At 47.7% G+C, this 17,695-nt stretch overlaps 1 protein-coding gene across 2 annotated transcripts in view; it reads right to left on the bottom strand.

Moving 5' to 3' along the window:
- Positions 1-17,492, bottom strand: part of LOC135816059 (A disintegrin and metalloproteinase with thrombospondin motifs 18-like) — a 24,990-nt gene extending 7,498 nt beyond the window's left edge. Inside the window, exons 1-13 of one of the 2 annotated variants that reach the window (XM_065329423.1) lie at positions 17,050-17,492; positions 16,560-16,620; positions 8,571-8,914; positions 8,119-8,308; positions 7,289-7,560; positions 6,747-6,830; positions 5,849-5,976; positions 4,881-4,927; positions 4,388-4,625; positions 3,592-3,844; positions 2,718-2,893; positions 1,880-2,168; positions 1,341-1,548 (exon numbers count right to left, since the gene is read on the bottom strand). In XM_065329423.1, the coding sequence (XP_065185495.1) occupies positions 1,341-1,548; positions 1,880-2,168; positions 2,718-2,893; positions 3,592-3,844; positions 4,388-4,625; positions 4,881-4,927; positions 5,849-5,976; positions 6,747-6,830; positions 7,289-7,560; positions 8,119-8,308; positions 8,571-8,914; positions 16,560-16,620; positions 17,050-17,133 (2,374 nt within the window). In that variant the 5' untranslated portion in view covers positions 17,134-17,492. The remainder of the gene's footprint in view (positions 1-1,340; positions 1,549-1,879; positions 2,169-2,717; positions 2,894-3,591; positions 3,845-4,387; positions 4,626-4,880; positions 4,928-5,848; positions 5,977-6,746; positions 6,831-7,288; positions 7,561-8,118; positions 8,309-8,570; positions 8,915-16,559; positions 16,621-17,049) is intronic. The other variant, XM_065329424.1, reaches the window with a different exon arrangement.
- Between the last annotated feature and the right edge of the window lie 203 nt (positions 17,493-17,695).

The following is a 17,695-nucleotide window of genomic DNA, read 5'->3' as shown; positions in this document are numbered from 1 at the left end:
TTGATCATGATACTACACGGGATGTGCATCATTTACTCCTCCAGTCTACCATACACAATGCCCCTAAAATACATCCGACGGTTTTACAGCCCGGATGCATATAGGGATGCACACTCAATGTCTAGCTGTTTCTGATCGTCAGACCTAGGATGGTACATGTACTGCCCTGATGCACTTGCATGTACAGTCAGTGGAATATATGTTACACTCAGTATATGGTCACGTCTCTATATATGGTCACAGCTCTATATATGGTCACTATATCTCTGTACAGTGTACAGGCGACATGTGCACCGCTGTACATGGTCACAGATGGAATACAATGAAGCCTTGCTTTCACAGATGGTGCTGCAGTATGAACCAGGGATCCCTGCCTCCTGCATAGGCCATATAGGGCTCCCTGGTATGAACTCGGTCACCATAAAATGCGCAGGCTTTTTGATTTGTTGTTTTCAGTTCCACTGATTTTCTTTCTTGTTGCCATCGCCAAGACAATGTCACAGATGGTGCTGCAATATGAACCTATGATCCCTACATAGGGCTCGCTGGTATGAACGTCATGAAAGCCGCAGTCTTTTTGATTTGTTCTTGTTTACAGTTTGACTGATTTTCTTTCTTGTTGTCTGAGCTTGTTTTACTTGTAGCTTGTGAAGTTGAAGCAGTTATTCTATTATCCCCTGCTATATTTTGCTATAATATTTTAGGTTGATCTGTTCGTATAATGTAGTTTGAAGGTGGAAGAAGAAGCGCAGGTTATTAGAGTTGGAAAGTCCATACGAAGTGCTTCAAAACTAAAGATAGAAATGCGGAGTCATTTTGGATTTCCTTCTAGGAAATAACTACAGTGTGTTTGGTCAAAGCACAGAACCCAAGTGGGGTGAGGGGGAAATTGCGGAGCACGTTAATGCGACTGAGAATGTTCACGTCGAGGAGAGGTACATTGTGTGTGTGTGTGTGTATCGTTACCCCACGCAGCAATGATTATAATTATGTTCTGAGTTGTGACCACATACAATGTACTAGTACGATTTCAGTTAGCAATTGACCACATCTAGAGTGGCCATGGGGTGTGTAGTAGCTGGAAATGCAACTCCTACAGGTGCATGTGTGTGCTGTCTGCAATGTTATTGTGCCCATATATAGACAAGACACATTGCATATGACCACATATAGAGTGACCATGTATAGCGACCTTTGAACAATTTGACCATATATAGAACAATGACCACATATAGAGGATTGCTGGGCTACTGAGTCCTACATATATTTAGTTTGCCAACTAATTATTACGTCTGTTCTGCCCAACAAGCCTTGGCTTCATATCACACACTGTGTCTTACACAAGTGTGAAGTCTCCTGCACCAGATGCTCCTTGATGTAGATATTGCGAGATCCCTTGGGCAGTCTCAGAACGGTGACGTTCACTGGGTCACTGTCCTTGGTCCGGTACAAGTACTCCACCTTCTGGCACGTGCCACCAGTGCCCTTGCAGACACCGCAGCGGTCGTAGCGTGCCGTAGAATGCTGCACGTAGTCACAGCCGATGGACTGCACGAGAACACACAACATTACAGACATCTTACGGTCAGATTGAACGGATGATGTCGTCATCTCCCGGCTCATTCACCAAATGACGGAAGTGCATGTGGGGTGCATTACAAGATGCCGATACACCTTGCTTTGAAAGAGAATGAAGACGGTGACCTGGCTATGGCAACCAAAGTGTCCTTACAGCAGGTGCTGGTGTGTCAAATTAGGATGCAAATGTAGTTGCTCCTAACACATGTGCAGATGTTTACGAGCTCGTAGATCACCCAACTTTGGAGAGCTTGCATGCAACACCATAGCCAGTATACTGTCTAAGAGAACAGCAACCTACCACACACTTCCCGCTGATGCATCGATCGTTGTATCTATAACTGCACGGAGTACCGTCGGTGGCCAGCTGATCGATGGTGACGTTGTGCGTGGACTTGCACACCAGTCTGCAGCGAGTGGCTGCCAGATAGCCAGGGAACCAGGTGGTGTTGCGCAGGTTCTTGGCCTCGCCGGCTGCGCGACACTGGTCCAACAGGTAGTTGTTGAGCTGCGGGCACTCTTGCTGATTGCACACCTCACGCTTCAGCCAAATACCATTGCATGTGCTGATCTCCAACTTCTCTTTCGTGCTGCACAATCAATGATGCAGCAACATCACAAAATCAAGCAGTTGTTGGGGCCTATGATGTAATGCTTTGTTCAAACAGCCAGCCAAGCAACTGGTGTCTGATGCACTACTGGGTATGGTGTGGAGCGCATCACATGTTCAGTGCTCAGGATTAGTTATAGTCATCCTCAAGTGGCAAAGGACACATTGGACACATTGACATTGTGCATGGGATCCACTATCCAGTGTGCTATCCACACATCCCAGGCAGATTCCATTGACATTGTGCATGGGATCCACTATCCAGTGTGCTATCCACACATCCCAGGCAGATTCCATTGACATTGTGCATGGGATCCACTATCCAGTGTGCTATCCACACATCCCAGGCAGATTCCATTGACATTGTGCATGGTATCCACTATCCAGTGTGCTATCCACACATCCCAGGCAGATTCCATTGACATTGTGTGTATGTGCACATATCCCAGGCAGATTCCATTGACATTGTGTGTATGTCCGGGCACCTGTAAGGTGACAGTGGCAGCAACAGCAGCACGCTTGGACATACCCTTTCTCAACGCAGTAGCGTGTGAACACTTGTATGCCACCGCTGCATGGCCGCGAGCAGTTGCCTTTAGGATACCAGGGACCCCAGACGCCGACCTTAACTGGCGGTGTGGTGGGAACAGGCTGCGTGGTTGTCTTCACAAACGAATCTCTTACACACTGGCCAAGATGACACACCTGCAGTGCAAACACACACGCACACAGTGGAACATGACCATAACAACACAGCACAACATCATGGTATCTGTTAGTACAGTAGATAAGGCTGGCTTCTGCTCCAAGACAAGCCAACATGCCTCAGCATTCAAGGTTCATAAAGGTTGTGTAGTACATGATCCGGCATGCTGTGATAATAATTAAATGTGTGTCCTGCCTCTAACTGCACACAATGAGGACTTTCCATGGACAACGACCAGCTTATACAGAGCACAATGAGGACTTTCCATGGACAACGGCCAGCTTATACAGAGCACAATGAGGACCTTCCATGGACAACGGCCAGCTTATACAGAGCACAATGAGGACCTTCCACGGACAACGACCAGCTTATACAGAGCACAATGAGGACCTTCCACGGACAACGACCAGCTTATACAGAGCACTGGAACACTATGAGTAGCACTGCACACACACTGTAGACAAACACCCATTGGACTAGACAAACACCCATTGGACTAGACAAACACCCATTGGACTAGACAAAGACCCATTGAACTAGACAAACACCCATTGGACTAGACAAAACACCCATTGGACTAGACAAACACCCATTGGACTAGACAAACACCCATTGGACTAGACAAACACCCATTGGACTAGGGACTGTAGTTAGTAGATATGTGTGTGCATGCAACACCGCGGCCTAGCGCACTCACCCATCCACGACGATAGCCACATTTAGTTCCAGAAGCTGCCGGTACATTAGCCGTGCGGCAGTTTGAGTTCGTGTGTCGGCACCACAGCTTCTGGCATACGTCATCTCGTGCGTATGAATAAGGACAGAAGCGCGACGCTGTGCCCATCCACAGTTGGCACTGCTGATCCAGTCCGAAGTGACGACCCACCAAATCATACGGCTTGGACTTGACCATGACTGGGACATCTCGGAGACAGTACGCTGGTGTTGATCTGCACAAGTGAAGAAACAAAGCTGGTGGGTTAGTATCTTAGTGATTCATTGGCACTCTCTCGCTGTCTGTTACTGGTTCACTGTTACTGCAGGGTGCACTGTTACTGCATAGTGCACTGTTACTGCATAGTGCACTGTTACTGCATGGTGCAATACTCTATACATGCACCTGGTGACCATGACTACATTGTTCTCCTCAATACCATCACCACACTGTGTACTGACTGCAATGCAATGTCCTGTATGACATCATGATGACATCATTGTTAATTCACGGCTAAAGTTTTTATACAGCCACCCTGCGCTCTGCCTTCCGGCCATTTTACTTTGAAATTATCTACTTGTCAAGTAGCCTCGCAGTCACCTTACACATGAACAACATAAGAAATTCCTCCGGTATACATGGACAGGCCCCAGATGGTAATCTACAGCAATCTATTAGAGCCAGGCGCTCAGCAAAACAAGAACAGGAAGTTGTTCAAGTAGCAACACAATACTAGAAGACAATATTGCCGGCGTGTGTAAGTATCAAATTTACTCACGCTACAAATCGAGCAACCCGTGTCTTGCTGCACTGTGACCAGAAGTTGATTGACCCGCGACCGGCAATAGTGGGACTCATTAAGTAGCCCGAGTTGCGACATCCATTCTCGCCGTCGTGTCGTAGACTCAAGCTGTGTCCGGTCTCGTGTGCTAGGACGAAGCCCGCTGTCAGGCCATTGTCGTACACCACGCTGCACATGCGGTACTTGAAGCAAGCGCCCGACACGTACGCACGACCTGCAGCACAACCACGTAGCGGCGTTGGTCACAGCCACACAACACATAGCCTTCAGGATCACATGATTTATCGTATACAATTCATCATCACAATTGTACAGACTCTAACTGGCATCTCAATGTGGATGATTGTTGCTTTGGTCTACTTGCACCGGGGCTCATTTTGCATAGGAAAGACGACTCGGGACACCACTGAACAGATATATAGCCTAGAGCAATAATGACGAAAATATACTTAGTCTGTGGTCAACGTACCCAACTCATCACAGCCACGATTGTCGGAGTAGGAGCAGAGCTTCCACCTGAATATAGAACACAGTGGACAACATTATCACAACATAAATCAGCGACTGTCTGGTACAGATCACCCTGCTAGATATAGACTTTCCACACTACATACTCAGATTCTGATCATGCGGCACCAAGCAAAATTAATCTTAATATTAACGACCAAGCTCAGCGGCAAGCAATCGTGGATTCATTCTGGTCTAATATTAACCCTATAACGCCTATAGGGCGGATATATCCGCCTGACTGTACAGTGCATGCTGAGGTGACTTCAAACTTTCGCCATTCAGTCAATCCTTGTTCGAATTAAACAAAAGAAAGGTCAAATCGTATCAGAAAAGCCTCAGCTGTCGGCTCAAAAAAACCCGAAGACGATCCAAGGTCATGGCGCAGAGTTATGACACTCGAACGAAATTCGCGTGGGTGAGTCAGCTCGCGCAGCGTAAAATTTGAAACGCCAGCAAGGGATTTTCCCTGACTCGCTGGCGACGCGTGCACGACTGGCATACGCCATTTTCAAGCTGCATTTTGAAGCTCTCTCCTGCAAAAAAACTGACCGTTCTGCGATCGATATTGTTGAAATGGCTGAGAATTTAGAACCGCGCTCGCAGGTCTGGCATTGGAGCGCTCAGATCGCGCTGCGGCGTTACTCCTACGACTCTATCAATTGCGAACTGGGTATGGCTGTGTTCGTCTTGGAGAGAGCTTTCCATAGAGCCCGAGATTGTTGGAATACTCCAAAGGATATCGAAATTACAGTCAGATGAAAATGTGAGTTTGTGAATTTCATGCGTCTGCTGAAATAATTTAGGCTCTAAAGGGTTAAACTGATAGCATGCACCCGATGTGTGGAGAATCATAGAAATCATGAGTGATAATAATGATCCACCCTCAGAAAAGTATATTCTTGTAATGAAACAGAGGAGGGTACGTACCCTGTTATCAGGATGGCCAGGTCATAGTGGTCCTTGCTGGTTTCGTACGGTGTGTACTGCGTGCGTAGCTGCCACATGCAGAAGCTGCTCAGTGTCTTCTCTGAATGATGTCCAAGGTTCAGTCCAGCCTAGTGGAGGATCAGTGCAGGAACAGTATTCAGTGGTGCATACCACAGTGAGAGTTCAGACTAAGAGCAATAACTCCACGCCATCAGTGCCATCTTTTGTTGTACATGTACATGATGAAGCCGCATACATTGCCCATTTCTATCTCCTCATAGTCACAAAAAACTATGCAGAGTTGAACGATGCACACCACACACACATGAGTTACACTAATCATTGAGTAGATCACAGACACAACCCAGTTTTATAACAAAAAGGTGCCGAGGAATAGTTTTCTTGTCATTGCAACTGGCTATGCACTTCCATAGTGAAGCCTAAAAGCGATGAGTGGTGTTGTTTGGACAATAGTTGGAGATCACTGTTGCATATTTTGTGTCAAGGTATTGACACACCTCAGAACTTAGATGTCTGGTCCCGGTGGCCGATTACCAACTATGCTACATCACGAGAACACACATGCACATGCGTGCACTGCACACACACACACACACACACACACACACACACACACACACACACACACACACACACACACACACACACACGCACACACGCACACACGCACACACGCACACACACACACACACACACAAACACACAAACACACACACACACATACACACCACACACACACACACACACACACACACACACACACACACACACACACACACACACACACACACACACACACACACCACAACACACAACACACACACACACACACACACACACACACACACACACACACACACTCACTCATCAATCTCACCTCGGTTCTATTTAGCAGAAGTATTTTCGAGACAACAAAGGCAAGATCCACATCCAGCCGGTCAACGTTGAAGTGAAGAGAAGCCTGCAGTCACAAGCCACCACATGTGTACAGACAGACAGACATGACCAATCTAAGTAACACAACTCTCAGTTGACCGTACTAAGTCTTGCACAACCACAACCAACTCAGTTGTACCGGAGGCCACTGAGCAGAGACGGATGAGAAACAGTTGGTAAGAGTCTGTCCTTTCCCAGAAGAATGTTGAACTGAGACCTGGTGATGAGCCATCGCTGGTAATCTGGTGATGAGCCATCGCTGGTAATCTGGTGATGAGCCATCGCTGGTAATGTCGCTTCGTGCCAAGCACCAAACAAACAAACCCACTATTACTACCCACACCACCACACACATCACACCTGAAGTTATGATGGGATATGGGACGTTAATACCATGGCAACAGAGTCATGTGATGCCCGGTTAGAGGAGGACTGCATCAAGCCATAAACAGCAGTGAGCACAGTACAGCGCAGCACACTCACCAGATTGGCAATTGCCAGCATGTAATTTCCAGCATGCGTGTTGTCACGGAACTTGCGACGCGAGAATAGCATGTTGTCAGCCACGAGCATCACCTCCAAATGGTACTTCTTCGTGTTGCGTTTCCGACGATCCTTTCCAGCGTGGTGGTCGCCGAGAAAGATTTCCGTCATTTCGAAAACTGTTTCGCCTGAGACTTTCTTCAGAGCTCGTTCCACCAATTGAAGGTCCGCGCCCTCGATGTCGACAGGTTGTTTAGCGAGTTGGTGCTCCGCTGTTGGGCAAACACAGGGAATATGACATAAGCAGTGGCTTGTATGCAGAATGCCTCCAATAGCATAGGTACTGAGATCGGTAGTACAAGTATCAGAACAAATATCGTACGTTGTACATGTAATATCAAGAGTACATAACTCCCAAGAGTGTGCAACTGCCTGCACACCCTCTATACAGTGATGCGACGGCAGAACTTCACATCACGTGACATGGTTCAAAAGGTTATGCTGGCAAACAGTGCAAAGTGACCACAAGAGAGTTGTACCCAAAGCTGGGCTGCGTACAACCCTGTATCTATCATGCACAGAGTGCAAATAATGTGTACGGGTTCATCACGTGATGTGAAGTTCTGCTGTCGCAGACCCCATAGCTGGAGTTGCACACTCTTGGGGGTTATGTACTCTTGGTATTATCATGCAGCACACAAGGACATTGATCTGTTGCAAGTGTGATGAGCGACTATCAGGGCAGCAGATTCACAACACACAGAGTGCCTGGATCATAGCTGATGTTTCTGCAAGCTGATCTGCAACACTGACCCTCACTCCAAGCTTACCATTGACGTGGCAAGATGCAGTATCATTGCCATGGCGAGTCTGCGCACCAACGTCACGCCGGTAGACAATGTGTGGTTTTGCGTCTGGCTTGGAGTCGTGTCGATAGTGCGCTCTGTCGGCATGGTGGAGATGGTCGGGTAGCGGATGGATCATAAAACTACCACCGTTCGGATCATATACTGTACCACTCTAAAAGTGCCGGAAAAGATAAATATACCAAACATGAAGGTAGGAAACAACACAACACACACACACACACACACACACACACACACACACACACACACACACACACACACACACACACACACACACACAGGCAAGCTCAAATGCACAGTGCACATCATACAGATCAGTATGGCTGGGTGTAGCAACTACAGGGCAGACAATTGCTGAAGTAGGCGTCCAGTATAGAAATAAATACATGGTCACCAGCACCATGACAACTTACCACTCCGTCACATGTGCTAATTGCCACTGGCGAGTTGTCATGTGACACAGCGATGCCATGGTGATGGCATGCAAAGTCATCACTCAGCGGCAAGGTGCTGTTCTTGCCGTCATGGTGATGTGCGCTAACGTAGAATGTGGCTGGCATCAGACGCTCGTTAGGTGCCACCTTGACGTGGAAGTCCTCGCCGAGTCCGCTAAACTTGACGGCGATCACCGGCAATTCGATGTGATCTGCTGCTGAGGACGCAGAGCGCCGTGACCGTCTCGAGTCAACATTATGTGAGATGTATTCATCGGTCTCTGGATGTACTAGCCACGGATATACGATCTCATGGTGCGGCACTGTAACATACAAACAACGTACACGGACGCATACACACAGACACACACACAGACACAGTCAGTATGAGTCCTGAGGGCAAGACTTCCGGGCCAAGTGCGGTGGAGGTCACTTAGGGCAGACTGTACACAATACTGAACAGGCACTTGAAGGTGGAAATATTCAAATCAAAGTAGAAAAAACAATCAAGGAGTCATGAACTCGCCACCACTTCCTCAGATTACGCTCATTTCTACTGCATATCATTACTCACAGCCTGCCAAGCGGCACCTGTACGCTATGCAAATAGACTCAGCGGACTGTGCTGCAGGTTAGGAGTGCTTTAATACAGAGAAAGATATTTTTGGAATGCTGGGATTGTGAGCGCATTGTGATACGCTCACAATGCACAGTATCCACTTCCTCCTTACACTAGAACTGGCCACATTCTCCGTACGATGTTACTGATAGTGAGCCGAGTTTCAGGTTATGATGGTGGAAGTAGTTTGGGAAAGTGTGCCACAAGTTCTCCATGTGCAATACTCTCATATTCCATGGTCACATCTGCTGTTGTTCTGATCTGGTCAACCATCAGCACCAGTACAACCATCAGCATCAGCATCTCAACTGGTTCTTCACTTTCTGTATCACGTGTTGTGGATTGAACAATAAAGATGATGTACTGCCAGCACCGCCATCAGCACTACCACCACCACCACCAGGGGAGGGGGGGGGGGCATTGCAGGAGGAGGCATGCAACAGAAAGCATTCTGAAGTTGGTATCCCGGCCACCAAGTCAAAGTGAAAGTGTCACATTGATTGGCAGGAGCCAGTGAGAATGATCAGAGAAGGAAGTGCTTGAAGTACTAACCATTCACACTGTACCAAGCACAGTAAACAATTACAATGGCCCAAGCTAAGCTAAATTATGTACTCCTACCCAACAAAAGGGGAAAAGCCATGGCGTCAACAGCCCAATAGACCTCCATGGAGCCAAACTCAGCAGGAAAACACACCATTGTGATGTGATCTCTTAATCAGGGATGGAACACTGCTGAGATGGACGGTGTTGGACCGATAGTCACAGGGAGTCTTACACAGCATAAGAGGAGACACTTGTGGCCCTACACACATTCCAACTGACGACCACCTACTGAGTCTCAGTGTCATACTGGGAGGAGGTTAGTGTGTGTGTGTGTGTGTGTGTGTGTGTGTGTGTGTGTGTGTGTGTGTGTGTGTGTGTGTGTGACGGTCAATTTTTCAGCCTTGCAAGCTGTTGAATGGCGCAATCCCAGCACAAGTTGCTATGGCTTCTGCTGTAGCATTGCTATCATCGCCTCCGGCGATGGGCGTCGAAAGGTCAAAGGAAAGGTGTGTGGGTGTGTGTGTGTATTGCCAGTTGGCATTTTCATTGGCATTCCAGTGGTGTTCAGGTTGCCCCTATCCATAACCAACTCACTACCTGTATCAGGAGTCGTACTGGGCTCTTGCTAGGAATGGATGCATGTGATTGTGTTGTTAAGGGAATGTGTACAGCCTTGGCAGGCTGGCTGTGCTCCTGGCACATGTCCTACAATGAGAGCAACATGCCAGGCTTGAGAGAAGTCCATACTCTACATATCGCCCTTGCTTATGCACATATTTCCAAGTTCAGTATTTGCGGTTTCAAATGTCCCTGTACATAAATGTACTCTTGCTCGTACTTATAGGTACAGCGAAAGAGTATGGGATAGTTCCATGGTTAGTACAATACTTGTTCCTACGTTTTAAACAGTACCTAATCATTCGTTCCCTACACCCTACACCCTTCTGCGCCTATATAGCCCAACCATATGGTGTGGCCATTTAAGAACATTCCACTAGGCCAATCAGGAAGAGCACAATGGATCCTAATGGCAAGCCTAGCAACTCGGCCTATAGGATCTGGCTAGGAGAGAGCAACTGATGGAAGAGATCCTTTGGAAAACAAAAGCCAGGACATGATTCATGCCAAAAGTCTTCTGCACGCAAGCTCCACACAGGCTGCCATACATGGCGAAGGTGAGAGCCTGTGCCAACCAGTGCCAAGTCCCTGTGTAGCGGTCATTACTACTAATTGCACTCATAGAGTCATACACTTCTGCATTCTGAATAACATTGTCAAGCTATGGCAGTGCAGTGCAGGCCACACTGCTAGAAACAGTCAAGGTTAGTGGGACAGGGATACAGGGTAGGGCAAACCACTACCACACCATGACACTGGGGCCCTTCATCCCTATAGGCCTACATATCATCCTGACAGGTGCTGGGTTCATCCAGACACAAGAGGCACCAGCTAGTGTTCGGGCAACTGATCACAGCAGACTGACTGGAAATAACCAGACCCACTCTTTCCTGGTTTCTTTCAATACTTGCCTAGAAGATAACTAGCTGATAAGACAGGGAACTTAGTTTAATAGACCGCAGACAGAAACGTCTCTTCAACACAAGGCTAATTAGTAGATAGAGGAGGAGATAAAGTTTGAGATAATCTCCGAATGACGCAGTAGTACAGTGTATTCAGTCTAGTCAGAGCTGCGCCTGTAACCCTAAACACCTGTAATCCTAAACTCTGACCTTGTCAGTCAGAAACAAACCGTGATCATCTTGCACGGCTGAAAGCCGCTACTGAGTCGGCACACTCCTGGAACTTGGCCCTAGACTAGGCAGTCACACTCGCTGGCGCGTGTCAGCACAGCTAAAATAGCTTTCGGCAGGTGGCTACTTCACGAAGCAGGCCGAACAAGTCGGAACTGCTTGAACAATGAGAGGTCGTGGAGTAGACTAACTCACATGCCAACTCCTCTTGTAAAGCCACACTAGTATTGGCAGTACTGCAGCCAAGCTACCCTATCAACAACAGTACACTGCAGTACACTGCAGTACATGGTACATGACTAGGATAGATGAGAACCTGGGGAGATGTTTCACCAATAACAAATTTCCAGGGTCTACTCAAGAGGACTGCGGTGTACAGTGGGTTTGTACAATGGGTACAGACTCAACCGTCACTGTCATGCAGACAGTGAGACAGTGCAAGTTGCGAATCCGTGCGTTCAAGTCCCACTAACTGATAAGACCAAGACAGCATCTGACATTTGTCTTGCAATGGTTGAGAGTAAACCAACTTGGCTAGTCAGCAAGAAGGAGGCCATCTTCACACTGACAGGTGCCCACAGTGAAGGAACAAACAACATTCGCTGGAACAAAGTGGCCAGGACCCAGTTCACCCTGTCCCCACTGTTCCATGCTGCTGCTCCCCGCAGAGATGGATACATTCGGACCATCAATCATCTGGGCCAAGGCAGGAAGACAGTCAGAGCAAGGCCAAGGCCATGCATATGAACACTTTGAACAGAAGCAAGAGCAGCTCATAATAGCACAAGTAACTGTGGCCTGATCCTGACCTGTGTGCATACATAATTTCTCCAAGCTGGCATTCCCACAGCAACTCAAACACGCAAATTGTTTTTCTTCCAAGTCCGTGTACTAGTAATCCATTTTACTGTTAATAATTACAGTTCAAGTACTAAATTGTAGATTTGAACTAGCCCTGATGCCCACCTACACTACAGTACTTTGTCCCTGGAAGTACAACGACCGTCCCACTGACTGACTGTCATAACAAAGACATGATGACCTGAGCAGCAGTGAGCAGCAGTGCACTAGTGGGCCATGGGATGATGATGCGTCACTCTCCAGCTACTACAGCTACGGCCACTTCAGCCTTCACTAGACATGGCCTCACGTTTCCTGGCCCCATTGTACAGACTGAGACAACTGGCCTAGGGAGGAGAGATAGGTATGTCAGGAAAGGACAGACTTAGGAGCAGTGCAATGTAGTTATTGCTTTCCTAGTGCCTGACAGTCAGCGCAGGCTAGAAAAGGAGACACTTATGATGACTTAGAGCTGCAAAGAATCTCAACAAGTTGCAATCAAGTGGCCCCAATGAAGTGGATGTCTTTATGACAGTACATAACATGTGCACTCATTTTGTGCCTGACTTGCACCCTACACTACTACTGTCACACAATAATCATACAAGCACCGCAGCACTGTGAACAGCAGTCAAATGGACAACAGGGGCACATGCCCAGCTTGCTATCTCCTCACTGACAGTCAGGGGCATGTTCATCTGGCCGATCTGAAAACACTACACACACAGCTGTACATTCAATAGCTGGGAGGTAAGAATCCAGCACAATTTGTTGAATCTCCCACCAGGCATTCCCCATATTGATTCCTCTTCCCATCCAGTTTATGGAAAGTGCCCAACCTAGTTTTGTAATGATGCAGCCATTGGTTGTGTACTGCCGTGGTGCTATAGCCACAGGTAATTCTACAAAAAGGTACCAGCAGGAATTAGAATGTCAAGAGCATTCCAGCACACACCCAACTGTATGTCACGCATATAACATAAGGGCTATGTGCATTGTCACCATGCAGGTGTCTCCAGCATCCAGCATAGTGGCTATTAGTGCATCTTACTAGAAGACATGCCGCATTCACAGCCCTACTTCCAGAATAGAAGTTCTATGCAGTCTCTCTGAACTCAGTGCTGCCACTGGGGGGTGGAGTGGAATTGCCTCCAGCTGACTACATAGTTGGATGCTCTATAGCTGCTCTAACTCAAACACTTCATCAGCACACCAGCTAGCAAAAGTCTGGAGTGGGAGAACATCTAGTGGGGGATGATGCAGGCAGGTTAGACATGCCATGGCAGTTTGTGTTTCCTATAATATTGCATGTCACAACAAGAACCTTCTATGGTTAGTAGCGGCCACTACCAGGACAAGTGATTGTAGATTTAAGGCTAAGCTAACATGGACACCCACATGTACTTGCACAAACCTGCAGGAAATCAGTACATGATGACGGTACTGTTTCCATAACACCAACACCGTTATGAAGGAGTGAAGAAATACGAAGGGGGAAAAGAAGCAATGCAATACTCCCCCCCCCCTCTCTCTCTCTCTCTCTCTCTCTCTCTCTCTCTCTCTCTCTCTCTCTCTCTCTCTCTCTCTCTCTCTCTCTCTCTCTCTCTCTCTCTCTCTCTCTCTCTCTCTCTCTCTCTCTCTCTCTCTCTCTCTCTCTGCCACTGTCCACAACTATTCCACACAAACAGGACCAGTCAACCAGAGCGACTTCACAACCCAATGACATACAATCCTCCATCCACATCAAAAATAAATGGGATGGGTAGGTCACGGTACCAAGGATGAGGGCAATACATGTGTTGCATTCCACGCTAACGCAAAGCCACTGATTGAACTAAATCTCAGCACTGCTAGTGCAACAATGCGGCGGCTTGAAATGGGTGATATTTGTGGCCAGCCTCCTGCTGTGAGCCAAGAGCACTGCTCCAAGAAAGCACTGTGGACACCAGCTACGTACTTCAGAGGATGCCAAGTGCTAGTAACTGTGTCTGTACTCATGCCTGGAGTCCACAACACCACTAGTACAGGCATGTACTTGTCTTTGTCCTTTCTTTGTATTCACAACTCCAGTTAGAACTAACTTGGACTTTTCCGACCAGATGAAACCCTCGAAGATTACAACCCATAGGGCCATAGGGCCATAATACTAGTACACACTGGCCACATGGGGGCTTGAAGTTCGTGATTTAGCATAACACATCCAGTAAGTACAATGAACATGTACATGTCTCACAAGTTGAAAACAGCAGACTGCAAAGTAAGTAACCAATAGTAACCAATAGTTAGTCACCCCATGTTGAACTGTTTGTTTCAATGATGGGTTATTATAGTTAGTTGGGAGTGGCTTTCTTTCTTTCTTTCTCTCTTTATTTCTTCTCCTGAAGGCTCATCTTTACTTCACCTCCACCTCGAATTTTTACTATTGATGATCGCCCCCTCACTAGTAGTAGAGCCAGATGAAATCCATCCCCTGGATCTCAGCTTTACAACCCTTCCACAAATACTCAATAGTCGTGTGCATGACTCATGAGACTACAATCATGTCTGTATGACCTGTGACTGTGCAGAAGACCTGATTTTATTGCACGCATTGCCAGATACATGTACCGCACGATGAGTACAATACTGTACAGTGTACAACAAGTCATGTACATGTACATGACTTGTTGTACAGTCATAGTCATCATGGTCATTGTGGCACTTGTTTACTAGTAATTTGTAGTACGTGACAAGTATTTTACTGCAATCACAACTCATCTTATCAGGATGGGATTTCAAGCTACGATCTTCTCAGACCTAAATTATAAAGCCCGTAGGCAACTGTTTCACCTGCAAAGACAAAGTCAGTGCCACACGTTTTACAGCAAAAACCACCACCTGTTCGAGGCTCAGCTGATCAGGAGCCAGTCAGATTGAACATTGTGAACAACTTCAAATACCACAGTTACAAGCAGCGGAAATACGACCCTTTTTCACCGCTCTGTCCAGGATCAGCTGAGTAGGAAATAACTCCATAGTACTAGCACTTGAAGTGATCACTATTGCCATTCTTACTACAGGTGTTATCTTCGATCAGTCCCATTCCCCGGCTAGGCTCCCTTCGGAAAACCCCATGACAGAGCACTAACAATGAAGAGCTAGAGGAGCACGGTGAACCACAGGTCAGCATCGGCATGCGCTGACGCTGCAGCCAGTCAAACAGGCAAGAATCGATCATCGAAGCATCCATCCACTCTTTCTAGCTCTCTCTCTCTCTAGCAACCAGAGGAACGCGCAGGAGGACACAAGCAAGCCAGGAAGACAGGTAACTGGTTTTGGCAACATCTTCGTCCAAACTCGAAAGTCCCCAAGGCCCTTCACATTGAGAACAGCGAAGAGCAGCATGTGATAGCTTTCAAATCTGCCACGTAATTACGAGAAGAAAAGGCCACCGCGCTCGCTTTGCACACGCGCGAACTGTCGAGAACACTGGACGACCCATACTGTAGCCCGCCTCTGGCCTCACAGCAACTCGCCATGCATGCCAGCCTGCATCGCTCAGGATTGCAGGAATCCCCGCAGCGAGCGATCTGCCAACACGTCGTTCGGCCTGCCAGTGGGAATACCAGCCTAGCTCATTGATTTTCTGACTTCGTCGCCTGTGGAATCATCGTAATGTGTGTGCAAGGATGCTGGCGGCCCCTTTCCTTGACGAGCCTCGGTGCTGTATACCATGCCATTGTTCAGGCATCCACTTGTCAAAATACAAAACCGTCGCAGGCAAAGCACTCGAACAGAATAGTATGTTGACGTGATAGTGACAATAGCAGGTTCACCCAATAACCACAATGACAGCTAGGCAAGCTGTCCCACAGCGTTCCGCGCACGAGATATCAGTGTGGATAAATTTGTCTCACTGCAGGCACCTTACGTCTTTCTTACTCGTTGTTAGCGAGAGAAACGAGTGGCTCAGGGTTAGCTGGAACGCATGTCCAGGGCATGTCAATTAATACTCGTTCCTGCTGCTGAAACCCTCCATCGGGACCACCTCAAATAATTCATACGCTGAAAATCAATTGATTGCTTGTTGACTATAATTTTCAGGTCAGTACAGCGCACAAGCAGCGGCGACACAAGCACCCAGACTAGCAAACCCACTCGCCACTACTACAACTTACTGCAAGACAAGTTATGCATTGCATGGACTTTCCGCCCGCAATCCACGGAACATACCTTTTTGACCAGGTGCCAGGCGGAAAAGCTCAGCGGCATGATCCTCACGTAACAACTTCTGCTGAAAATAAACAGCAACACACACGGCGCAGAAATATGCACATGGAACTTACACCCTCCCATGTAAAACACCAGGGAACTACAGGGGAAATCATGAGGATGTGCGGACATAGTTGTAGGGTGAACAAGAAACAACTCCAGAACATTTCCACTTCCAGCACTCGGACATGCTTCAGCGGATGTCACGCACAACCGTATACACATGTCAAAGACCAACGGTAACAGATTTGAGACATTTCCGATCTTCATAGCCCAGGGGACAAGGATTTCGTGCTCACACGCGTAATTACATGGATCTCCCAATGAAAAACTCCAAAACATGCAATGAGATTCCTGCTCATACTAGTGGACGGATAGCTAGGGTGGGAGGAAGTAAGTGTTAGCTAGGACCTAGCATTCTAGGATGCACCCACGCGCACACCGGTCTCACCTGTTTCTCGGCCAACACGACGGCGCTCAGTACGTGAACTATGCACCATGTGCTCATGACGAGCGGCACTCCAAAACTCAACATGATCTCCACTCCACCTAACCACGTTGCACACACACTACGTTTTACACACAGATTGTTTGATGATTCAGTGACGGCGTCTGTAATTTCTCAACTTCCACACAGAAGGTCACAATCCGAACACAAGCAAGAAAGAAATGTGCTGGGCTCACGGAAGAAAATTTAGCTGTTCCTATTTCCAGTCCGGTAGTTGAAGTCGTGGCGGACACGATCAAGAACAGAGGACTGGCGTCAGCGCAGCTGCATGCACACAACGGACATAATCTGCTGATCCGGCCAGTGCAAAGCCACCAGAGGGTAGTGCTGAGCATTCGTGGCGGCGGGGTAAATAAAGGAAGAGAACACAATGGGTTCGCGTGTCCTCGAGAGCACTTTATACACTCGCCAAACCGATCACTGATTGAGCGAGCACTCAGCCTTGCCATATCCATGCCGAGCATCGTCTCACTGACACGACACGAACCATGCGAACTGCCCCGAGTACCGCAGAGTACACCTCAACTGGACTCCGATAATGCTGCACGTGACCAATCTCTGCCACCTGATCGCACGTAACAAGCGGTGC

This window comes from Sycon ciliatum, chromosome 4, assembly GCF_964019385.1.
Source record: "Sycon ciliatum chromosome 4, ocSycCili1.1, whole genome shotgun sequence".
Taxonomy (NCBI): domain Eukaryota; kingdom Metazoa; phylum Porifera; class Calcarea; order Leucosolenida; family Sycettidae; genus Sycon; species Sycon ciliatum.
The sequence above is the reverse complement of the archived record's forward strand: the minus strand, read 5'-3'. Positions and strand labels throughout refer to the sequence as shown.